General features: G+C 37.2%; 1 protein-coding gene across 1 annotated transcript in view; it reads right to left on the bottom strand.

The window, feature by feature from the left end:
* LOC128864250 (uncharacterized) overlaps nucleotides 1-27,025 on the bottom strand; it is a 75,773-nt gene that overhangs the window by 46,995 nt on the left and 1,753 nt on the right. The window contains exon 2 of the mRNA XM_054103823.1: nucleotides 20,357-20,592. Coding sequence (XP_053959798.1) covers nucleotides 20,357-20,592 — 236 coding nt within the window. The remainder of the gene's footprint in view (nucleotides 1-20,356; nucleotides 20,593-27,025) is intronic.

Here is a 27,025-nt window from a genome sequence, read left to right on the forward strand (position 1 = left end):
TTTGATGGTTTCCCTTACAGCAGAAATATTTTCCAATGAACGGCCGGGATGAATGTTGGTGTTTTAACGTCTGGTAAAAATTGGCCAATAGAATATTTTATTCCAGGCTTTATTGGCCGAACCAGTTGCCAAAAATTTTTCGATTGGATTTTAGTTATTTTTATCCGATTATTCACTTCGCTATACTCATTTTAACAAATTATAGGTCTTCTGTCAGATGCGAACTTTGACAGCTGTCAAAATAAAACACTGTTAAAAGAGGAGTTCATAAAATCGTCCTTATTGGGCAAAAGAAAGAAAAAAAGAAAAAAGCTTGTATGAGAGAACAAAGGGAAGTTGGAATAATCTATGGACTGATAACACGCCCTAATATTTGCTATAGAATATTCTCTAACATATTGTCTAACGGCGACCATCGTAGCCGAATGGCTTGGTGTGTGACTACCATTCGGGAGTGCGTAGGTTCGAATCTTTTTGCATGAAACAGCAAGCGGTCGCCCCCCCTTATTAGATGCGCAACTATGTTCTCACTGTTTTTGGGATAAAAATAAAACTTTATTCTGAAAAAATGGTTACAAGTGAATTATTGAAAGTATTGCCCATCGCGGGCTACTACTTTTTCCCATCTTTTTGGTAGATCGTATACCGTCGCGGTAAAACTGTTCATATTTTGAAGCTATCCACGGATCAAGCCATTTTTTGATGTCTTCATATGAATGGAACTGCTGGTCAGCTAGTCCATGTGCCATCGATCGGAACAATATCTGGAGAATATGGCGGGTGGGGTAGGATTTCCCGTTTTAGTGTTTCTAGGTAGGTTTTAACGGGTTTGTCAACGTAAGGCCGAGCGTTGTCATACTGTATAATCACTTTTTCATGCGTCTCCGCGTATTGCCACCGCTTCTCGCGCAGGCATCAATTGAAGTCGATACCCCAGTGATGGTTTCGCTTGGTTTTAACAGTTCATAATAAATAACACCAACTTGGTGCCACCAAATACATAGCATAACCTTCGCAACATGAATATTCGGCCGAGGCGATGAAGTAGAAGCATGACTGGGCAGTCCCCATGACTTTCTTTTCTTTGGATTGCTGTAATGAATCCATTTTTCATCACCCGTTACGATGCGATGAAGGAAACTCTTCCTTTTTTGCCGCTGGAGCAGTTGTTGGCTTGCGAAAAAACGACGTTCAACATCCCTTAATTTTAACTCATAACGGATCCTCATTGAGCGATGCCTCCAATTCAGCGTCTTCGAAGATTTTTGGCCTTCCTTCACGCGGCCGGTCGTCAACATTAAAATCACCGTCTTTGAAGCAACGGAACCAATCTCGGCACGTTGTGTCACTTAAAGCAGCATCTCCATAAACTTTTTGTAGCTCTCGATGCGCTTCAGCCGCCGTTTTTTCGAATGAAAGAGGAATATCAACACTTCCCGCAAATGACGATTATTTGGCACAAAATCATACATTTACACAAAACCAAAAGTAGATGATACCAAGACAAAATCACTAATGTTCGACACACGCAGTTTGTTTATCATATGTCTTAGCTTAGTTTATGACGTCTAGGTTATGTTAGAATCGACTAGCACCCACTGCTGGCGGCATCTATTGACCTTAGTTGCGCACCTACATATAAAAGCATCGTCAAAATTGGAAATTCGCTATCATCGGAATCCACAACAAGAAATGGCCTCAGACAAGTTGATGGTCGTTCATGCCTGCTGTTTAATCTCGCGCTTGAAAAAGTAATAAGGGAAAGTGGCGTAACCGTAGACGAAAGTGCTTCAAACCGGTACAAATCCTGGCTTATGCGGATGATTTGGACAATACAGCGACATCTCTTGATGACCTTAAAGAAGCCTTTACAAAAATTGATAGAGCGGTGAACTGAATGGGATTATCACTTAATACAGACAAGACGAAGGCAATGGTGTCATCACCACAAGGACAAGCAGTGCCGAATTGCAGCCAGAATCTTAAAATAGGAAACTAATATACATTTTCGAAATTGTACAAGAATTCATATATTTCGGTGTCTACATCGACAATAAAAACGACATGAAGACTGAAATCGATCACAGAATACTTGCCGCGAACCGAAGCTGCTTTGCATTATAAAGACACTTAAAGCGTCGTATTCTTAGAAGTCTGTCAAAAATAACAATGTGCTGGATTATTTGACCAAACACCTAGTAAATACCATCGTGCAAGCACCGTATTCACCTGATATGGCCCCGTGTGACTTATTTTTGTTTCCCAAGTTGAAGTTACCACTTCGTGGAAGGAGATTTCAGTCGATAGAGGAGATCAAAGAGAATGCGACGAATGAGCTGAAGGCCATCCCTTCGTCGGCTTATCAGGGGTGCATGGGGGTCTGGATTAAACGTTGGCTTATGTGTGTGTTGCTTCAGACGGGTCATAGTTTTAAAGAGACGAAAAAAATTTGCCTGAAATTTAACTCTGTTTTGTTTTATTTAAACATTCTCGGTACTTTCTGATCATAGGATATACGCCAGTGTGACTTGGACACTAAACAAGGCCGATGAGCAAAAACTCAACTTTTTTGAGCGTAAATCCCTACGAAACAAATTTTGTGCTGTTTGCGAAAACTGTTCCGGGACCAGGTTGTTGATATTACCATGCTGACGATGATGCGCAAAGAATAATAATAAAATTAATTTCTTAACGCCTCGCAAATTACTGGAAGGAACTACAATCGCCCATTTCAAATGTATTAATGGAACTAACTGTTTACAACGCTTTTCCATAAACTTTCGAACAGATGATGTTGAGTTGGCAAATCTCACAGTAAAACAAACACTCATCGCAAATATGACTCTTTGTATTGACAGAGAAGTTAGGGTCTTAATCCGAATGCCCCAACGGGGTTAACGCATTCTCACCAATCGTCTGACAGGGTCACCTCAGACGCCTACTACTCGTACGTTTACTTAAAAATAAAAACATAGAGTTTTGTAAGAGACTGCGTGCGTTTTCGATCCCCTTCGTAGAATTTTTCGCATCAGGTTTGCGTTTTATGGTTGCCACTGCTACCGCTTTGCTTTTTTCTGCAAATTCAGCCACTTCAGCTTTTTTGCATGTAGGAATTTCCATCCACTTTGTTTTCCCATCATTTTCACTCGTCTATTTTCCCTGTCCGTTTTTTGCATTACGCGGTGGTATTGTTGCCAACAGCAACTTTACGAGTGCTTTTACTATTCCATTGCTGTTTGTCAACCATGCCACAGCGGCAATGACAACGTTTGAGATACGCATCTATCAAAGCCAGCTGAGCTGATGCACTAGAATGGGCGGGAGAGTCCGCGAATGTGTGCGCATTGATGAGTGTGAAGTAAACAAGTAAATAAAATCGATAGCAAGTTGACACTAAAAACCACAAGGCTTGCATGGAGATTTTCCATTTTTCGAATATGCGCGAATACACAAACATTCGCACCCATGCATACATATATACCAGCATACACGCACACACACACAACTGCACCTCAAGCAATCTATAAGTTGACATATCTGCTTAACCCTCATGGCTGGGGTACGAATGAGAAGGAAGGCAACTTGATGAATGCTCGGGATGTATGCCTACAAACGTATGTGTAAGTAATATGTAGATAATATGCTAAATGGGCATCCTATTAAATTTCCGATAGCATCAATTTAAATGTGGGATTTAAGTTTGATTGCTGTGTAAGTGTAATGTTTTCGGATCACTTTTTCATTATTAACAAATTTCTAAATTAATCTTCGCTGCTAATTTTTTTTTTTGTTTTTTATAATAAATAAAGAAAGCGAACAATATATCTCTTCTGGATATTGGAAAAGTAACTACAAAATTTTGAATATATAAATTTTTATCGCATATAAACAATTAAAAACGCTGAGTGTTTGAAAGAAAGATTCTGGGTAAGATTTTTGGACCTTTGCACGTTGGCGACGGCGAGTATCGCAGGCGATGGAACGATGCACTATATGAGTTTTACGACGACATAGACATAGCACAGCGAATAAAGACCCACGGCTACGCTGGCTGGGTCATGTCGTCCGAATGGATACAAACGCTCCGGCTCTGAAAGTATTCGATGCGGTACCAGCTAGTGGTAGCAGTGGAACAGGAATGCCTCTTCTGCGTTGAAAAGATCAGGTGGAGAAGGACTTCACTTGACTTCACTTGGTGTTTCCAACTGGCGCCTGTTAGCACGAGAAAGAAACGACTGGTGCGCTTTGCTAAAATCGGCCAAAATCGCGTAAGCGGTTATCGCGCCAATTAAGAAGAAGAAGGTAGAAGTGGCAGTCGGTCTCTAAACCCATTCACTGAGGCCGTTGCCGATCCTTTGTGATACCAAAGTGGCAGTTTACCAGCAATTCCTCATCAAATCATTTTGTTTTACGTGCAAACCCATTGATCTGGCTGACTCTTCTTTCCCTAAGATCATCAATATCATTCAAGCACGATGATCTTCTCTGTCACTGTTCCGCGAGGCATGCCACTCGGTTTAGGTAAAATGAGGTACGTTCAATCGTTTGGGCGTGTCGACCCAAGAGACAGTGGCCTGTGATCAAAGCAACTAGCATAGAGACGTTTTTCCTTGACCGATTGAGTAGCGCCTTTGAGCGCTCGGCGTCCAATTGTGGCCAAATTCGTTTTTTACCGCTTCATGTAAGACTACCAACTCACCTCGTATTAACTGAAATAACAATGCTACTAGTACCACGCAGTTTGCAGGTGGAGAAGGATATGCCTACAAGCTCCGTACCAAGAGTTGTTGTTGTTGTTGTAGCAGTAACTCAGTGTAGTGTAATCACCGGTCGTCTTCGTCTAACGCATCTAATGGTAGGCCCAGGAAACTTGCTGTTTCGACAGGTTGGGTCCAAAGGGAGAGAGGTGTTAGATGAGTGGGTTTGATGAGGCATGTGAAATGATGGTTAGTTCCGGGCGGGGTGCCTTCACATGCCGGGCATATGTTTAGTATGTCTGGGTCGATTCTGGATAAGTAGAGGTTTAACCTGCTATAGTATCCAGAACTTAGTTGTGCCAAGGTTACGCGGGACTCTCGGGGAAGTTGGAGCTCTTCATCTGCGATGGGAAATGAATTTTAAATTAAAATTCATGAATGAATAAAAAATGAATAAAAAATTAAATATCGGCATTTGCGAGCAAGAAAGAGATTTGTGACAACTCCACCTAGGGACTTCTCTAAAAGTAGTCACATTTTTGCCTCATTCCTCATTAAAGGCTAGAGTTTTAGCCTGAAATACATTACAGTGATTAAGAACACGAGCCGAAACAATTACTTTTGGCTTCCTACAGTAGACGCCAAGGCCAACCTTATCGTCAAGCTTTGAGCCATCAGTAAAGAACCGCAAGCATTTTTCGATTAGATTTATTGTCAACCCGCACGCGTCTAGCTGCAATTCTAGTATTAAATAACCTATTAAAATATGGTTCAATCAAAGAGGATTGGTTAAATCTAGACCGAGTGTTATGACCGAGTTGTTAGCCAATTACATATATATATATAATTTGGCGCTTACACCCTTTTTGGGTGTTTGGCCGAGCTCCTCCTCCTATTTGTGGCGTGCGTCTTGATGTTGTTCCACAAATGGAGGGACCTACAGTTGCAAGCCGACTCCGAACGGCAGATATTTTTATTAGCAACTTTTTCATGGCAGAAATACACTCGGAGGTTTGCCATTACCTGCCGAGGGGCGACCGCTATTAGAAAAATGTTTTTCTTAATTTTGGTATTTCACCGAGATTCAAACCGACGTTCTCTCTGTGAATTCCGAATGGTATTGCGGAATTGCGCCATTGATTAATTGCGGCAAGCCGAACAGCAGTGTTACCTGGTTCCTGCTTCTGAAAAGAGTATTCAGAGCATCAGAGGGTGTGGTTCTAAGAGCGCGGCTGATACATAAAAGCGCCTTACGTTGAACCGTCTGAAGCCTGTTTCTTAACTAAAAAAAAACAAAAATTCCTTGTGGCCCTTTCTCAGTTCTTGGAAAGGAAAATCTTTTGTCGTCTATTAAAAAAATATGATAAATGATTATGTAAAATATAGTTGTGATGTTCCGGCAGTGGGTTCCGGCATCTATTCTTGCTATGGGCACAATAAATCCGTAATATTTTTCCAAGAGTGAGCGGCTGTGTTTCTGACATGGAAAATCGTCTCATAGATAACTTTATTGCGGCTGAAAGCGGCATACTTGGAATCCTCCATTTGTAAACAAGAGTGCACCACCACAAATAGGACACAATTCATGGCTTAAATACCTCTCATCTCATTGCTCATAAAACTCTTCCACTAAAATACATTTGGCCCCAATTTGCAAACTTCTACACCTCTTTAGTACACATATATATGTAGGTTGGTATGTATGTATGTATGTAAATTATTTGATTAAATCCCTTCTTGCCAAATTTGGGTAAATGGGTTGTAAACGAAATTTGCCAACGCATTCAGTTGTAAACATTTAGCGAAAAGCAAAGCCATGACGTGCAAATCAGTAAATACAGAGAGATATCGACATGCGTTATTACATACGAATTACGCACAAACTAAATTGATTTTAATTTGTAAATCTCTGCGCATGTAACTGTAATGCAAACACCCAACTGAAAACTAAGTGTAATGCATGCGAAATGTATTTATGTATAGGTGCTGCATAGGCAAATCCAAACACGTCCTTGTGGGATAGGAGGGCAGGCCATTACGAGTTCCATTATTCTGGTTGAAAGCATTTTTTGGGTATTTGTTTTCAGAAAAGTTTAACAAAAATAACAAATTATCGCAGAGGTTAACAAAGTTTGCTATTTATTTTAACCTTTCACGCGAATTAAGTCAAGAAACGTCAGACTTAAGTCACATTCCTGTACCGATAGCCGAGCCACACGTGAAGGCTCAAGCTCGAAATAAAGCCACAGAAGTTGAGCAGGGGAATTTCAGTTCGGTCGGATGCAGTGCTTGAAGTAGGGTCATTATGTGAAAATGGAGGAAACTCTGCGTGTGCAAGCAATATTTTGACTGAAGTATTGGGTTTCAGAACAAAAATACATTCGAATGCGACTTTCTCCGCAACACTTAAGGGGGATCCTGCTTTAGAGGCATCAAAAAATCGATTTTTTTTTTCATAAATGTCGACCCAAACTATCAAAGCATGTGTCCTCAAAATTTTAGAAGCAAATTCAAAATATTTTCGGAGTTACAGAAGAAATTGTGAGCAAGCGTCGAGCAGGTATACGAGCGTCCGGATCGCTCGTAGTGCGATTTCTCGGTTTCTTTATTTTTACGATTTACCCTAATTGGCGGGAAAATAGGGGAAAAGTTAAACGTCTTATCGAAACGGGATAAATTGATTGTATTCGGAATTAAATTCTCTTCTAGTTGAACCTAAAAAACCTTAAGAAAGTTATGATTAACCCACTTTTTAAACAATCTAAAGTGAATGTGTTTTTCCAAAAAAATTATTTTTTTTTTCATTAGCGACACATTTTTGCATTTCTCACTTTTTGTTTAGATTTCTTGGTTTAACTAGAAGCTATACTATACTAAAATAACATTTTTTTTGGGGTTTTTGGTTTCTGATGAAAATTGCGACCTGCATCTTTCCCGCCGCACGACACATGCACACTCGAGGCGCCTCGGCAAAATGCTTGTACCGGGCATAACATGACATATATTTTAATGAAGAAATTTGAGAAGACTGTTCAAATATGTAACAATAAAACCTGAGAGTTTGGTTTCAATCGAATATTTCTTTCTTTCGCAAAAAATCCACGAAAAAATTGATTTTTTGAAGCTCCTAAAGATGGCTCCCCCTTTAAAGCGTTTTCGAAAGGATAAAGTGGTGCGTCGATGCAACACTATGTATGAGACTTGGGTCTATCACCATGATCCTGAATCAAAACAAGTGGCTAAAGAGTGGTATAAACCTGGTTCTTCGGTTCCGAAACGAGTTCGTTTCCAGAAATCCACCAAGAAGATGTTAGCATCAGCTTTTGGGATGGGAAAGGAATTCTGTTTGTGGATTACTTGCAAACTGCTAAGGCATTAAATTCAATATTTTAGACCAGCTGAAGAAAAAATTCGTGAAAAAATACCCAGTTTGCAAAAGCAAAAAAATCTTTTTTATTAGAACAATGCACCGACATTTTGCACAAGGGCATTTTGACACTGGCTAAAATCCATGAATTAAAGTTTGAATTGATGAGGCATTCACCAAATTCACCAGATTTGGCCCCTAGTGACTTCCATTTGTTTCAAGACCGACACAAATTCATGCGTGGAAAGCGTTTTTCATCAACTGATGAGATCATAACAGCTGTAGAAGCGTATTTTGAAAACCTCCCAGATTCTCAGTTCAGGGTTGGAATTATTATACTGAATAATAAAGTGCATTTCAAACCGCAAAACTTTTTGGACAACTTAGTATTTTGTCCTTTTTTCAATGCTATGCACTGATATTTTAACCTAACAAAGCTTTTGTTAAAATGATTACTGTAAATGATTGATGCAAATGACAAATAAAAATCCGTTTTTGTCGAATGAAATGGAATCGAATGGATTAACCATTTCGTTTATTACTGATACGAATACAGTAAAAGCAAAAATATTTAATTAGTTTCTATTAAATGGAATGGAAAAAGGGATAACACGAAATTTATATTTAAGTTTGAAAAACAAAAGTTAATCAATTAATATTTATTAGCAAATAGCTGCCGGTCAGTGTGGCGTTTAATGCGGGAAATTCACCATTTAATAGACACACATACAGATGTATGTGTATGAATGTATGTATGCAATGCCATGCTATGTTTTTTGTTAAAGCATTCTAGAGCTGGATTGCCTTCGCACAAGTTACCATACGTGTTTATGTTAGTAGCCATGTGACCCACTGGGAATCTATAATATAATATTATTTTTATATTATACAAAATACGCAAACAATTTAAAGAAAATGCACCAAACTTATAATTACTACCTTGACAGCAAACAGCCGATAGTTTCACTTAGCCTGACTAGCCGCTTAAGGGGTTAGGGGTAGTCAGAATTTTCAAAAAAATCGATTTTTTTTACATTTTCTTAAAGTATAATATCTTAAAAAATATTGTGTGAAAAATGAAACGAAATTGAGTCCGACAAAGACTTTTCGTCTTAAACAGCTTCAACAGCTAACAAAGGGCCATCGGGCGCTCCGGAGCGTTCGAGAGCAAGTAGCTGCTATGACGGCTGAAGAACTATTATATGGCCCAGGAATAGATGACACAGTGTAAGTAATTAAATACTTTGTATAACTCTACATAAATCGATAGCAAAACTTTATTTAGGTTTTTCACAAAACTATTACTTTTTTTTGAACTGGTGATCACTGTAACTTAAAACCGGTTGGTAGTTTTCAATAAAATTTATACTGCTTTTTAAAAACATAAAAAACCCGTGCCTGATCGAAGGATTTTTATTTTTTGAACTATTTCGATTTTTTTTAAACAATTCAATTTTTTTCGAAAATCTGAAAAATAATTCCTAAGGCTGCCATATTGTAAATTTTGAAAAAAAAAAGCGATCAGGCACAAGATTATGTATTAATAAAACTAATTTCTCTTGTCCGATTGATTTTAGTTGAATCTCTAAGGACTTGTGATGATCACCGCACAGGACTTTTGGAGAAACGAGCTCCACACAAAACAGCGATAACTTTTACAATTATAAATTTTTTTTTTTTGAAATTTTGCTAAAGTCAAGTCGGAACATGATGTATTAATGCTATGTTTTTATTTTTGTATACTTTTTGGTGAATATTGCTTTGGAACTTTTGGTTTGGCTTCGACTTGGTGCTTACATTGACTTTTCAAAACATTTGATAGAGTTTCTCATAAAATTCTATTACGAAAATTAGCCTTGCTTGGTTTTCATTCTATTTTCTTTCAATGGTTGAAATCTTATTTATCCGATAGACGATATGTTGTAATGTTTGAGGGTGAATGTTCGGAACCTTTCATTGCATCCTCAGGGGTGCCACAAGGCAATATTTTAGGTGCTCTTCTCTTCGTTATATTTATTAATGATATTAGTGCCTGCTTTTCATTTGCCAACTTTCTTTTGTATGCTGATGATTTGAAAATATTTTCGGCCATCTGGCATCTCTCTAAATATTAAGAAATGTTTTCATGCCACCATCGTTAAAACTCAAAATATTTTCAAGTCATCTTACAACATTGATAATACTTTACTTCAATATGTTCTTTTCCGCTTGACTTTTCGGTTTCAAAGAATGAATTTAATAAATTTCTAAACTCTTTTTTCTAATTTATTTAATAATTATCTGTAGAAATTTAAGCTAATATTAGATCTAAGTGGTCTTTAAAAATAATAATTACGTCTTAGACTTGAAATAAACGAAATAAACCAACTGACTAGCAAAAAAAGTTATTGAAAATCATCATTATTTTGTGCCTCTGACTACCCATAACCCCATAACTAAAGTCTTTGCTACCTTTAAATTGTACAGAAAAACTGCGTGCTGAGTTTGAACTTAGTTTCAATGATAAACAAAGTTCAACAAGCACTGCAAAACCGGCTCTTAGGGTGTACGGGTGTGAAATGAATAAACGGTTGGACAAAAACAATATTGGAATAAGATTTAGGAACGAAGTAATTGGTATGAGTGGAAAAACTCATATTTAGGTCGAAGAAAAGTGCCAAGTGTTTAACGTTGGTAGCACATTTAAGATCAAAGTCGAAAATTCGGCCAATACCAATCTCACTGTAAGTAGTAGGTGTCACAGAATTCCAATTGAACTATGCAATGCAATAAAAAGTGACAATTTTTTTTTTTCAAACTCTGGTAGCGATCCATACTTTTGTATGGATCCATACCTAATACTTTTGCTTTAGGTACGGCGTTCGTAATTTATGTAACTGTATGAAATTTCAGTATTTCCGCATAGACGGGTCAAAAGAAAAGCTATATGAAGGTTTCAGTATATATGGGTAGTGATACACCCCTTTTCCCAAACCTACCACTTTTCACCATAAGACAGGTATTGGCTATTTGTGTAACTGCATAAAATTTCATTCAGCTCTATCACAGAAATTGTAATCATACAATTCGAAAAGCTCCGAACGTACATTCGAAATTCGTAGAGCAGCATTCACTGAATATACTCGTAGCGTCAAATCTTGCAGTTTCTGCAGTGCAATTTTTCTACGACAACGTTAGACTAACGGACAAAAATTAGAAAAGAAAATTTAAGAGGAAACAAATATGAAAGCTGCAAATTGTATGTCCTATAAACAGGACTCCATTAATATAAAGGGACACACCCACGTGTGTATTTCTGCCATAAAACTCATGAAAAACCATCTGCCAATCAGAGGTGCCGCAAAAGTTTAAGTCATTTGTGGGGCAAAATCGAACAATGCACCGCAAAAGGCAGGAGATGATTTGTCTGACACCATTTAAGAATATGCATGTGAGTACCAATTTGTCGTAGTGGGTGGTCGAAAATATTTTGATAAAACAGTTAAACCCATTTTTTGTAAGCCTGGGCATCGGAACCGACCTTATAGATTTATTCTCAGAATTATAAGCTGTGAACGGTTGTGGCACTTTTTTCACTCATATTCCCTCAATAAAGGAGTGAGGGGCGCTGAATTGGTAGACAGAACTGAGCAAATATGTTTATAGATGGCTCGAAGTTGCACGGAAAGACGGGTGTAAGAGTATTCACGCCAAGCTCCTAATTAAGCTCAAGTTCAGTCTATTGGATCACTGTAACGCTTTCCCAAGGATATGTAGCCGTAACTAACAGTTGATTGGTTGTTTACTCTCACGACGGTACACATTCACTCTCATAGCCAAGCAGCACTAGCACTTAGTTCGTTGTTGGTGTGCTCGCTGTTAGTCACGGGGTGCGTGACTTGTCTTTCGACTGAATCCGAATAACACTGTGCAACAAATTCAGGTTAGCAAAAATTAGATCCATTCTGAAAAAAACAATGATATCGAAGAGCTTAAAGACATGGTAAAATCCCTAGTCAACCAGATGACAAATATGATGAATATAATTACAATGCTTTTAAAGAATATGAATGGACAAAAGTGAAAAAATTTAAATTCTAATTTGGAATGCAAATGGACTAATACAGCACTATTTAGAACTAAAACAATTTTTAGCTGACAAAGAAATTGACATAGCATTGATTGCAGAAACACATTTTACTGACAAAAGTTTTCTGAAATTTCCTAATTATAAAATGTATGTGACAAACCATCCTGATGGAAGAGCCCATGGAGGGACAGCTATAATTATTAAATCAAGCATAACTCACATAGAACAACTCCAATATTCGACGCCTCATCTTCAATCCACGACATTGCAAATATATGACAAAAATGGACCAGTATCTATTTCTTCCATTTACTGTCCACCTAGACATATAATAAACTCAGATGAATATGACAAAGACATAAGAACGCTTAACAATAGATTTATTGCAGCTGGAGATCTCAATGCAAAACACATTGACTGGGGCTCAAGACTCACCAACAAAAAGGGCCGTATTCTAATTAACGCAATTAACAAAAACAATTGCAGATTTATAAGTACCGGAGAACCTACCTATTGGCCAACTGACGTAAAGAAAATTCCAGACTTGATCGATTTCTGCATAACCAAAAACATAAGCCATAACCAATTGACAATTCAGTCGTGCTATGAACTTTCTTCTGACCACTCGCCGATATTACTTGAATATGTAAGTTATATAAAATCTATAGATACATCTTTTCGCATATTTAATGACAGAACCAACTGGGAAAAATTCCGCCACCATATTGACGAACAACTTATACCAAATGTGATATTAAAAACGCAACTTGACATTGAACGTGCCATTATCCATTTCAATGACGTAGTACTAGAAGCAGGGATCAGATCGGCACCAAAGCAAGAAAATAGAACTAATTCTGCAGTAACTGACATTTCTATGAAGAAGCAAATTATTGAAAAACGAAAGTTAAGAAAAAGATGGCAAAAAACTAGATCACCTGACGACAAGAGAAAACTAAACTTAGCCACAAAAATTCTTAAGGATACTTTAAACAAAAGAAATAACAAAGAAATCGAAAACTATTTGAAGAACCTGGCTCCCAACAAAGATACAAACTACTCTCTTTGGAAATGTACCAAAACATTAAAAACCCAAATAAAACATCAAAAACCACTAAAGAAAGATGACAATTCATGGGCCGTTACAAAAGAGGAAAAAGCGAAAACTTTAGCAAAATACTTTGAAGAGGTTCTATCAAATGACGAAGAAAAGAAAATTGACAACCAAAACAACTATTGTATCATTATGACTTTACAAAAATAAAAAGGACGAATACACACGAAATAATAGCTTGCATCAAAAAAGGACTAAAACATAAAAAAGCACCCGGATATGACTTGATAACAGGAAAAGCATTAGTGGAGCTACCAACCAAGGCATATATATTTTTGCGAAACGTTTTCAATGCCATGTTTCGCTTGCAATATTTTCCGAAACTCTGGAAAGTGGCAGAGATTATTGCATTGCCAAAACCGGGTAAAGATCCAACTACCGTATCATCTTATAGACCAATAAGCTTACTACCGACAATATCTAAAATTGCTGAAAAATTACTGCATGATGGACTAACCCAATTTCTGGAGAAAAAACGTATAATACCGGATCATCAATTTGGATTTAGAAAAAAACATTCGACTATCCAACAGATCCACAGAATTACAAATAAAATCCAATCAGACTTTGAAAACAATTGTTATTGAGCGGCAGTATTTTTAGACGTAGCTAAAGCGTTTGACAAAGTGTGACACAAAGGCTTACTCCACAAAATAAAAATAATGATTCCTTTTGACTACTATCTTATCATAAAAAGCTACCTAACTAACCGAAGTTTCTATATTAAATATGACAATCAATGTTCAGATATTCATCAAATAACTGCTGGAGTTCCGCAAGGAAGCGTTCTTGGACCTCTACTATATGTTTTATTCACCGCAGACATACCACCTCCTGACGAAACTAATTCATCAATTGCTACGTTCGCAGACGGTACAATACTACTGGCATCGGATAAAAGCTTAACTATCGCTACTGAAAAACTGCAGCGATACACAAACGCAGTTAAGGAATGGTTCGATAATTGGTGCCTAAAAATAAATGAAGACAAAACCGTACAGGTTATATTTACTACCAAAACAAAATTTACTGCAGTTCCAATAAAAATAAATGGCAAAGCAATTACAATTAAACCAACTACTAAATACCTTGGAATACATTTGGACTCGAAACTAAATTGGAATCACCACATAAAGCAAAAGGTTAAACAAATAAAGGAAAAACTTCGACAACTTCATTGGTTAGTCAGCACAAAATCCAGACTTACTATACAGAACAAGCTATTATTGTACAAAGCCATGATTAAACCAATCTGGCTATATGTACTACAGGTGTGGGGAACGGCTAAAAAGTCTAACTCAGTAAAAATTCAACGACAGCAATCGAAGATTCTTCGAATTTTGACCATGTCTGACAGGCACGCGAAAAATGATGACATCCACAGGACTTTTAATATAGCAACAGTAGACGAAGAGACCAAAAAAATAGCAAGAAGCCACTTTGAAAAAATACAGGAACACAATAATGCAGAAATCAACAAACTTCTGGAAAGGGGAAAAAACACTGAAAGACGCTTAAAGAGAACTCGACCAAGCGACTTAATGAATGCTAGAAAATAATAAATGTGCAAAGGGGTTAAATTGCTGTTAAAGTTTTGTAAAATTGTAATTATGTAGAGTAAAACTTGTATTGAATATTATTTAATTGTATATAGTATTATTTCGTTTATTTTTAAATTTTATCGCTTTGGCACTGGTCATTAAGCGATGTATGTAAATCCTGGGCAAATTGTTAAACAACGTACTTAATGTCAATGGACAGATGTATAAAATAAAGGGAAAATAAAATAAAAAAAAAAAAAAAAATTCTGAGAGTGGTGGGTGAAAATAGAGGCGAAATTAGAAGACCGTATCGCGCCGTTTTTTTATGTTAGTTCGAATTTTTTTTTAATCGGCCTTCGAAGTTCGAAATCGGACCAAACTTGTTTATATGGTTTTTTGGCTATAACTCGTCGACTAATTAATATTTTTTCAATCTGTAAAAGCCAAATTATTGCTAGAGACCTGTGCAACAATTACAATTTTTGAAAAAATTGATTTCGAAAATTTTTGTGGTACTTATGAAACAATATACTGAAAATCGCCATTTGACTGCAAACTTCGAAGGCCGATTAAAAAAAAATTCGAACTAACATAAAAAAACGGCGCGATACGGGTCTTCTAATTTCGCCTCTATTTTCACCCGCCACTCTCAGAATGGACCTAATTTTTGCTAACCTGAATTTGTTCCACAGTGTAATTCGACATTAGACCCATTTCATCCTCGAAAAATGAGCTTCGCACTAACTCAGCCGGTTAGTGTCCAAACGTTTAAAGTGGTGATATCTATTAAATATCTACGGGATGAGACTTGATATTGCTTCGAGCACACATCGTAAATTAAATTATAAATATTTTTATAGAATTTTCTGTTTATAAAAGTTTTTGTCCACGCGATGTTACATAAAATTTCTTCTATGTTTGGATTCAATTTTTCGCGCTATTTTTTACTTCGATTAGCAGTAAATGACATACCCTACGATCAAAAAGTACCGGGAAGGTGATGTTCACAGTTTTCTTTCGATTGCCAAGGCGTAGTACACCACGAGTACCTTCCATCGGGCCAGACAGTCAATAAAGAATATTATTTATCCATTTTGAAGCCTTTGAGAGATGCTGTGCGTCGCAGAAATGTTGGCAAACAATTCTTGGATTTTGCATGATGATAACGCGCCATCGCACCGAGCCCAAATGGTGCTGGATTATTTGACCAAACACCAAGTAAATACCATCGTGCAAGCACCGTACTCAGCTGATATGGCCCCGTGCGTCTTATTTTTGTTTCCCAAGTTGAAGTTAACACTTCGTGGAAGGAGATTTCTGTCGATGGAGGAGATCAAAGAGAATGCAACGAGAGAGCTGAAGACCATCCCTTAGTCATTCAGGGGTGCATAGAGGACTGGGTTAAACGTTGGCAAATGTTTGCTGTTTCAGACGGGTCATATTTTGAAGGAGACGAAATAAATTTGCCTGAAATTTAACGCTATTTTGTTTTATTTAAACATTCGCGGTACTTTCTGATCAGAGGGTTCTATCGGGTCGTGTATTATTATTTTGAGCAGTTTTGCCTTTTTATTGTGATTAATTGCTTCCTTTTTTTCACTAAATGTTTTCGTACGCTCAGCGGCCGAAAATGCATATGCAGATTTCCCCGTATAAGCTTCCATATTAAATAATCTTATAATAATGCAATAAAATTTTCACAATTTTCTATCCAACCTCTAATCTAATTAGCGCTTACACTTGTTTTGGATGTTTGGTCTAGTTGTTGTTCCATAAATGGAAGGACATACAGTTTTAAGCCGATTCCGAACGCCAGATATTTTTTTATGAGGAGATTTTCCATAACAGAAATACACTCGAAGGTTTGCTATTGCCTGCCGAGGATCGACCGACATTAGAAAAAACGGCGATTCGAACCTACGCACTCTCGAATGATAGTCACACACCAAACAACTCGGCTATGGCGGCTGTAACACACTAAATAAATAATACAAAAATTGCACATCTGACAATTATGAGCTTGTAAACAATACGCTCCATTTCTGCACCGTGCGTACTGACATCCGAATTCTACGCACCCAAACTGAGTGCCCGAATCTACGAGGACAGTTTTCTGATGATGAGATATTTAATGCTGATGAAACTGGACTGTTTTACAAATTAATGCCGGACAAAACATTAAAATTTAAAGATGAGAATTGTAGTGGAGGCAAATTATTGAAAGATAGAATAACTGTCAAGGTAGTAGCTAATTGAGTGGCACAAAAAAAAAAGAATTTGCTCATTATTGGAAAGTCACAAAAACCCAGTTAGTTTAAAGGGGTCAAATCATTACCTGTCGACTATGCTAATAATCGTAAAGCTTGGATGACATCAGAACTTTTTGAAAAATGGTTTCGAGATTGGGATCGTGATCTGGTGAAGAAGAAGAAGAAGATTTTTATTGCTGGTTGATAATTGCCCGGCACATCCAAATGTTACTGATTTAAAGTCTATAACACTTGCTTTCCTTCCACCGAATACAACATCAGTACTACAGCCAATGGATCAGGGAATAATACAAGCACTCAAAACGAATTTTAGAAAAAACCTTGTGCTCTAAATGACAACAACCCGTCTACAAAAATCACGATGCTAGATGCAATTCCGATGGTTAATGATGCCTAGAATAAAATGTCACAAAGTACCATTCACAACTGTTTCAGACATGCTGGATTCATTGAAAGACACGACAGTTTACCTAATCAAATATCAGAATATGAATTTGATGAAGAAGATGATGTCCCTGTATCTTTTTGGTCACGAAATCTAAATCCAGATTCTTTAGTAGCACCAGCAATGTGGAAAGATTATGTGGGCATCGGTAGCGCTCTCCTCACATCCGAAGAATCCACCGATGACAATATAGTACAAAACGTTAATGCTAAGGAACAACTTGAAAGTGACGAGGAAGAACCATTACCTACCGCAGAAGAGGCATTAAAAGCTGCAGAATTATTATCCCGGTTTGTTAACAGCGATATTGAAAACGATAATTTGATCATGTTGATGTCTTCTATACACAATAGTATTAGAGACTATTTTTACAATAAAATGAAAAACCAAAAGCAGACAAAAATTACAGATTATATTCATTAAAAAATCCACTTGTATGTGTATAATGTGTAAGTAATAAACCTGCAATTTTGATTTCATTAGTTACATATTATGTTTTTCTATTAAAATGCATACATACATATTTACGCAAAAATGTTTTTTTTCACAAAATGCTTTGTATGACGTCCACTTATTATGACGTGTTTGTCGATTCCCTTCGATGTCATTATAAACGGATTCCACTATATTTGTTTTTTTTTTCATGCAGAGCATGCACAGCACATGAATTGAATTTGAAAAGGTCGAGCCAAGGAGCACCAGGAGATTTGGTGGCTCCTAAAACACTCAGGCTAAAGAGCCCATTGTATTTAAAGCTTTGGAAAGGGGGTAGATAGTCAAGGAGGGAAGGAGAAAAGTATCAGAGAAAGAGATAGGAAAGAATAGAGACAGAGGCAAAAGTAGTTAGTCCTGTGAGAATTTTCCAGATTCTTTCTCAAATCTGTAAATATCCTCCAGTTTTCGAATATTACTCATTCTCATGACATCGGAACCCAATACTCGTAGCCTTGCTCTAGCAAAGGAAGGACACTCACAGATAAAGTGCTCAGTGCTATCCGCCTCCTCCAAGCATGACAGGCATACCGGGTTCTCGATGATTCCAATGGTGGTCATATGCTGACCCCACGGGTGGTGTCCTGTAATGATGCCGACCATCAACCGAATATCTTTCCTTCTAAGTTTTAGTAGAAAGTTTGACAATTTTCTGTTCGGACTTGTCGCAAAACACTTTGCAGTTCTGCAGACCGGACCATCGCTCTTTATGTAGATTGCCTACATAATCGCTGATCCAGTTCTTGATTCCGCCAGTACTGATTCCGATTATTGGCTCTGGCCCCTGTGGGGGCACCGCTGTTCCACGGTTGGCCAATTCGTCGGCAATTTTGTTTCCTTGAACACCGGAGTGTCCCAGAACCCATATAAGTACAAGCCTGTTTTGTCTTGCGACAGAATTAAACTTCTCCAGGGCCTTCAATGCAGCCTGACTGTCACTGAAGACTCCAATCTGTTTCCCGCTCCATCTCCTCTCGATTATCCATTCGGCTACTTTTAGGATGGCAAAAACTTCTGTTTGGTAAACAGTTGCCATTTCCCCCTTAGCATAGTGATACTTATTACTATCGTTTAAGTACCATCCGGCTCCAGACCCTATTTCATTCTTGGACCCATCGGTAAAGAAAATATCCGTTAAACCTCCCTGCATGCATTCTGGATTGCTCCACTGCTCACGCAATCTGACATCAAATTTCCTTCCAAATGGGGTATCCTGTGGGTATCAAGTCATCTTTAGGTGCCAAAAACAGAGGATACTGCTCCGACAGCAACTTAAAGATTTCTCTGTGTCCCGAAGTTCCATCTTCGTGCCAGAAACCATATTTATGGAGTCTACACATTGCTTTTATTGCTTTCTGTTGTATCTTAAGATCCAGGGGGAGCAAATGAAGCATAGCATTTAGGGCATCACCAGAGGTTGTACTCATGGCACCCGTGATGCATAAACACACACTTCTTTGCAGCCTGTATAGTTCCCGGATTGTGGACTTAACCATGCTCCGTCGCCACCAGACCACAGAAGCGTAAGTGATGATTGGATAGGTTTCAGACCCCAGGTTTTGCCAAAGGCTCTACGGCATTGCTGAAAAATCTTCAATGCACGATTCACCTTCAGTGAAACGTGTGTCTCCCAAGTCAGCTTCTTATCCTAGATTACTCCTAGATATTTAACTTCGTTGGAAAGACCAAGTGTCACACCTTTCAGTGTTGGAATACTGAGTCCATCCAATGCGCAGCACATAGTATGCGACTGTTCTAAGCGCAGCTATTGCTTTAACAACAACAAGCAATGTAATTTGTTGCTTATTGTGGTGCACATTTGTGTCATCATGTACTTTATTTTTTGTTTCGGCCGAAAGTACTGATAAAGTTTGATACCTAATAGAAGAGCGTCTATCAGCAGAGCAGGCCTTGCAAAGATACGGTTTCTCAGATGAGAGCAAGAAATCCACATCTGCCTGAATTAAACCAACACAGTCAAGGTGAAAGAACTCTTGACATTACGCACACTGCACTCCCGGTTGAGGACGATCAACTCGGCATATTTATCTTGTTTTTTTATTTATAATATTTTGAAATTAGTTCAGACTATAACAAGTACAGCTTAAAGTCACTGTCTTATAATTTCTGATATTAACACAACAATGTCGTTTCATATTATATCAAAATAACTTAGGTATAGTAAAAATGCAGAGCGATTAGTAAATCACGTCCGATATGTACCACAATTTAAAAATGTATTTTACTGACCAATTCCAGGTACTTTTTTGACAGAATGTGTAATGCTATTTTTTGTAAATTTTTTTCACACACAATTACATACGTGGCTTAATTGATTCTGTTGTATTTTCACGCACTCACCCAAATGTTTCCAGATGTGATTTTCAAATTGTGGACTCCAGCGGTGCAAACCATTTATGCTAATTGATAAAAAGTCCATTTGTTGTGTTGCGTGCAATTCACCTGGTAGCTGCTGTTGTTGTTCTGGTTGTTGTTGCACAGTTATCAATTTGCCAAAAATAATTAATTCCGTTGGTAGGATTTTCAAAAGGTTTTCATCGAAGCATGACAAAGGTTGCAGTGTTGCATTCAGCTGGCTGCTGGTTTTTAATTGAGTGTTGTTGTTGTACATTGCCCATTTTTATGTGATGCAAGAAAATGTGAAAAACGATATTTTTGTTAACTAAGATAAACGTAAATGAAGCAATTAAAAATATATTCGATTAGCCGCTGAAATGCGGCAGAGGAATTTTAATTGTTGTTGGTATATTTGGATCTGCATACATTTTTAATAACTTAGCAACTACAAATAGATTTGAAATGTATTTTGAAACAGGCACAATACCAGGTAATCCAATATAACTCAAGTGAAATCTAAAGGATGGAGACGAAAATTAAAAATATTCCAAATTGAAACCAAAATTTATAAAAAATAAAGTTAAATATTTTGCCAGTTGTATTTGATTTGAAATGTATTTTGAAACAGGCACAATACCAGGTAATCCAATATAACTCAAGTGAAATCTAAAGGATGGAGACGAAAATTAAAATTATTCCAAATTGAAACCAAAATTTATAAAAAATAAAGTTAAATATTTTGCCAGTTTTTTAGCATAATTTTTTCTCTCAATTGTAATTAAAATGCAAAATGTCGGAGACATAAATAAATGGAGACTTTTGGTAAATTCGTGGCGCACGCCGGAACTTTAAATATGTGGATTAATGAGATTTATGTAAACACACGCACACACACACACAAAAAGTGAGCCAAGAGCGCACGATTAATTAAGTTGATTACTTGTAATTAATTCATTGCACTTGAAAAACAATGTAACACAGTATTCAGGTACGCATCCGGCATTTTTGATTTTTTTCACATAATGCGATTTATATGTGTAAGTGCATGTGAAGGTGTATGCATGTGTGCATACTTTTTTGTATTTACTATATGCCCTGCAGGAACGACGAGAGGCGCTTGGTTGGTGCAGTTCCACTGATACTTCGCACTCACAACTTAACACAAAGGCAAATAAGCAACGTTTTTATACAAAAAAAAAATAAAGGAAATGAAATTGCCGACGACTTGATCAATTTCGAATCAGCGGTTACCCCACAGGGACCAGAGCCAATAATCGGAATCAGTTCTTCAGGAATCATGAATTGTATCAGCGATAATACGTGCGATTTACATAAAGAGCAATGGTCCGGTCTGGAACGTTGCAGAACTGCAAAGTGTTTTGCGACAAACCGGAACTGAAAGCTGCAGAACTTTCTACTAAAACTTGGTAGAAAAGATGTTCGGTTGACGCTCGATATTATTATAGGGCACAACTCATGGAGTAAGCATTTGATCACCATTGGGATCATGGAGTACCCGATTTGCCTGTGAGTGTTCTGAATTTGCTAGAGCAACGCTACGAATTTGGGTTACGATGTCATGAGATTGCGTAATATTCGTTCTCTCAAACTGGGGGATATTTTGAGGTTTCCCAAAGAATCTGGAAAACACTCATTAGCTTTCTTTATCTCTATTCTATCCTATCTCTGTCACTTCTCTCCTTTACTTTTACTTTCCAGAGCTTCGAATGCAATGGAGTTTTTCGCCTGAGTGTTTTAGGAGTTGCCACTCCTTCGGTATTTCTTGTCACGCCGTTTTAAAATTTTAGTTCCATACAAAAATTATGCCAACTTCAGATTAGGTGCAACCATTTTTATGCATACAAAAAAAGTAGTTAATTGAAAATTTTTAGCAAAAATAAGTTATGTAGTCGTGTTTTTTCACCGCCTCAAAATTGTTTCGTAAATTTAGTGTACAAATATTTTTTCCGCATTTAATGTGCTACTATTATTTTGTAATACTCGAAGGTGATGTTTTAAAAAAAAAATGTGTTTTCTACAATTAAGTGGTTATATTATATTTCTCGGAATTCGAGCGCTTAAGACTAGGCCATACAAAAATAACTCACCAGCACTAACCCAGTCCAATCACCCCGTCGTTGCTGTCGCTACTGTAATTCAAAAGCCGTTTTTAATATAAAATATATTTAAATGAGTGCGAACTTGAGTGATCTAAGAAAACTAATATAATATTCAAGAATATTTAACCCACTTGCCTTCCTTTTAAAGTAGATGGTGAAAATCTTACAGAAATATCCTGTTTTTTAAAACGAACGAAATTATAAGTCTATCATCTAATTTAGAGTCAAACTTGTATATACACATACCACGAATGGTAGAAACAAGATTGAATCCATCAGAGAGTACGTGACGTCACACTAGTCTAGCTGTGCAGTGTTGCCAACCCTTTGCTCTTCGAAATAAATTTAGTGCTTTTTTATACCCAAAATGCGAACATTTTTGAGTTTGGTGTTTGTTTCTTTTTTTAATTTGAAGCTACCAAAACTCTAAGTTAAAAAAAAATCATACTTAAAAAAAGGTTAAAAAAGCCGCTCTTGCATTTAAAGCTTACGCTGAGATGATTTCAGTGCTATAGAAAATTTGTTGACTCTTATAAAATTTGATATTTTGAAAGTGTAGATCTAATTTTGGCTTATTTTAAAATTATTCAAGAGTATTGGAACTTACTGAATACGTTAAACTAGAGGTATATTCATAGTAAAAATAAATAAAAATTATTGATATTACTGAAGAAGCCATAACGACCTTTTTGAAACCGTTCCCACGACAGTCGGTTCTACGTAACCGGAACGACCCGGATTTATATCCGGCCAAGGAATCTCACTTCAGCAGCATTCCTCGTATATGCACGGGGAATGCTTATACTGCTTTAACAACAACAACAACCTTCTTGAAACAGGAGCACGTTATATTGTTAGATAGCCTTAAATATAACAAAAAAGTTTTTTCGGTCGTTTTTTTAAAGAAATTCTTATAACATTAGCAGCCTTAGACTGATGCTCACAAGGGGAGTTGCAGGCGCGGAAGACCATCCAACAAATGGAGACGATTAATTGAAACAGTAGCGCTTCAAGCAGGCCATTCATGGCAGCAAATCAAATTTCTTGCGTTGAATAAATGTAGCTTTAACTTGTTCCTCCTAGGTACCACCAGATACCTGGAATATATATATATATAACAAATTTATTAAAAAAACACACACCGTAAAGACAATTTGCCCCACCCACAAAGTTCGTTAATTAATTCAATAAAAATTTGGTATTTCCTTTTCTTTGAATGGACATTTTAGTGCATTTTTATATTCAAAACTAGGCAACACTGCACTTGCGAGAGAGAGAGTTGACTGCTCGAAGGAGAAGAATTTACATTTTTTCCAAGTTTGTTCTTCTCGGAAAAAATGTAAATAAGCGAAAACATTTTACACACAAATAACAGACGAATAATAATCAACACTAACAATAATCGCAAGCGCTGAAAATGTGATCAGATGACAAAAGAGTAAAGTTAAATAGAACTGAGTTAATTACTGAACTAATTGAAAAAAAAAATTATATTTTACATAGAAAATTTATATTTTAGAAGAAGCTAGGCTAAATATCAGGAAGAAAGAACTAAAACTCCGAGGGCTTAGACCAAAATGAATGCTAAGTCAAGTTACGAAAATGGTAATTTAGTCACACTGGTTACCAATTGGACTACTGAAACGTCATAAAATTCAACTGATATTGTAAAATTCGCTGTGGTCAAAGTAACTATACCGCGATAGGTGCTTCTTCATTATTCTCCATCGTCTAAGCATACTACTATAAGTATAAGTACATTTTTAAGGTGCGCTTCACCTTTGGTATAAAATTTTTGAACTACCATAGGTTCGCTTTTATTTAGCGTCATTTTAACGGTTATAGTCTCAAGACTTGGCGGCCGCCGTAGCCGAATGGGTTGGTGCGTGATTACCATTCGGAATTCACAGAGAGGTCGTTGGTTCGAATCTCGGTGAAGGCAAAATTAATAAAAACATTTTTCTAATAGCGGTCGCCCCTCGGCAGGCAATGGCAAACCTCCGAGTGTATTTCTGCCATGAAAAAGCTCCTCATAAAAATATCTGCCGTTCGGAGTCGGCTTGAAACTGTAGGTCCCTCCATTTGTGGAACAACATCAAGACGCACACCACAAATAGGAGGAGGAGCTCGGCCAAACACCTAACAGAGGTGTACGCGCCAATTATTTATTTTTTTTTAGTCTTAGGACTTCCATCAATTGTTTCTGGTGCGAAAGCTAACTTTATTTTGTAGAACCGTTATCTTTTTCCAAGACACTGCACTTTTGCTGGTCTTTTCGGCGTTTCATTATAATAAGACACTAATTGAAAATAAGCTTCTAAAGAGGTAGAAGGTGCTAATTGTTGTTTTGGATGACTTTAATTATAATTTCACTCAATTTAACGTAACCGAAACCCGAGGGGTTCAATATCATCACAAGAGAAGCGTGAAAAATTTTGGCCTACAAAGATTCAGGCTTGTCAATCAAATTAATTGGAAAAAAGCAGGCAGAAGTCGTTGTGTTATCCGGAATTTTTTACGGAGTACTAAGAATTACAACATTTTTAAGCCGGTTGTAAGAAAATCATCACTATCAAGTCGAGAACAGCGAGCAATCATAAGAAAAACTTCTAACTCGACTAAGTCTTGCGCCAACTTGGCCGCTGTTGTTCCAAATAAGGTTTCAAAAACAACAGCTCGGCGCTCATTACAGAGTTGCAATCATTTAAAATTATCAAAAATAAGAAAAGGACCTCATCTTTTGCCACGGCACGAGCTGGCGCGTCTTCAGTTTGCAGAAAAACACCTAGACATCAACTGGGACACAGTGAGATATTTGGAATATTTTTAATGTTGCCCAATTTTATATTATTTTTTAAAAAGGTTATATTTTGGGATAAAAAAAATGGAACCTTGATGGAGCCGATGGTTTTTTAAATTATTGGAGATATTTGCGCAAGGTTCCCCTCTTATTTTCCAAGCGCAACTTCGGAGAAGGTTCTGTTGTGGTTTGAGATGCATTGACATCGAAAGCAACTCTTGATATACAGTTTACATCATCGCGAATGAATAGTGGAGAATACAAAATCGTTTTGAAAAATAGTCCCCTTCCTTTTATTCAGAATAATCGGGAAGTGCCCTTCGTTTTGTAGTCAGACAACGCCCGAATCCACGTAAGCAGGGACACAAGGCAGTATTTGACCGATTGTTCCACAGAAACTATGGACTGGCCGACGTATTCTCCGAATCTAAGCCCAATAGAAAACTTTTGGGGTATATTAGTCAGTGAAGTTTATGCGAGCTTAAAGCGGCAATTAAGGCAGAATGGGCTTCTCTAGATGGGAATTTACTTAAAAAGTTAGCAGAATCGATGAAAAAAGGTTAGTTTGTGTCGCTAAAGCAAATGGTGCTTCCATAAAATACTAAAATATTCTAGATGACAGAAAAAAAATTCGCAAAAGTGTCCTTTTGTTAAACGATCACTTTAATTAAACAGTGTCTTATCATTTTGAAACGCCTGGAAATACGTTTTTGCTAAAAAAAATGTTATATACTAAAAAAGTTCTAAATTTTATGTTCCTCTAAAACCTTTGAATTAAAATACTTTGAAAAAATAGGGGTGTCTTATGATTATGAAATGCACCTTATGTAGACCCGTAAATATATTTGTCACATTTATTTTCAATTCTCTGTGACCTTAGAAGATTGTAAGGCCTGCGTTGCTATCGTTTTTAATAAATACAGAAATAAAATTATATATCTAAGCAATGCCTATTTCTATATAAACAATCACTGGGTAAAAAATTGGTAACTGTAAAATTGTCAAGATTTCTTTTTTAGTATGTTATACCTATTGATTGCCTTCACCTAAAGCATAACCTTTCACGCGAGTACAGAAAGACAAAGTCTTTTGTACAGGATAATCCAAATACAAACATCTTTTGAGTTCAAAAGATATACCTACTTATTGTATATACGTACAAAACATTTTTCTCGGCCAGAATCCAAACTTCCAGTCAGTACCCGTACCTTTCCAGTCATACCAAGCGGAATACTTTAAGCTTGCACAACATTTGATTTTTGCAAAGCTGCTTGCTTTGTATGAGCGAATTGCTGCTGTGACTCAGTCTAAAAACGTCCTTTTTCACTAGCCTCAACAACTCAATACCGAACTGCTTAACAAATGGATTGTTCGCGTACAAGTACACCAAAATGGTCATCCCATCAAGTGGCTCCAATTGGACGTCAGCTGGCATTAGTCAGCTTAACTTGAACGTCTAATTCGACCGAAAAACCATCTCTTTAAGTCTGGCACTTCAGCAAAGATTCAGGCGCTGAATTCGAATAACATCTGAGCCATTTGCGGGGCAAGACCAAAACGGTCAATATGGTAGTGCAAACCCTTTCGAGGCCGCCAAATAAATCAGATCACTTTCTAACTGAATTACTGAGCTGTGAAATGCAAAATGGAATTGCCCTAGACAACACTTTCCCTGTTGGGTAAGCGTGTCCACACATCCCCACTGGTGGGCAGTGGCAATTACGTACGTGCATTTGAATGTACGGATGAATA

Source organism: Anastrepha ludens, chromosome 2 (assembly GCF_028408465.1).
Source record: "Anastrepha ludens isolate Willacy chromosome 2, idAnaLude1.1, whole genome shotgun sequence".
Classification (NCBI taxonomy): domain Eukaryota; kingdom Metazoa; phylum Arthropoda; class Insecta; order Diptera; family Tephritidae; genus Anastrepha; species Anastrepha ludens.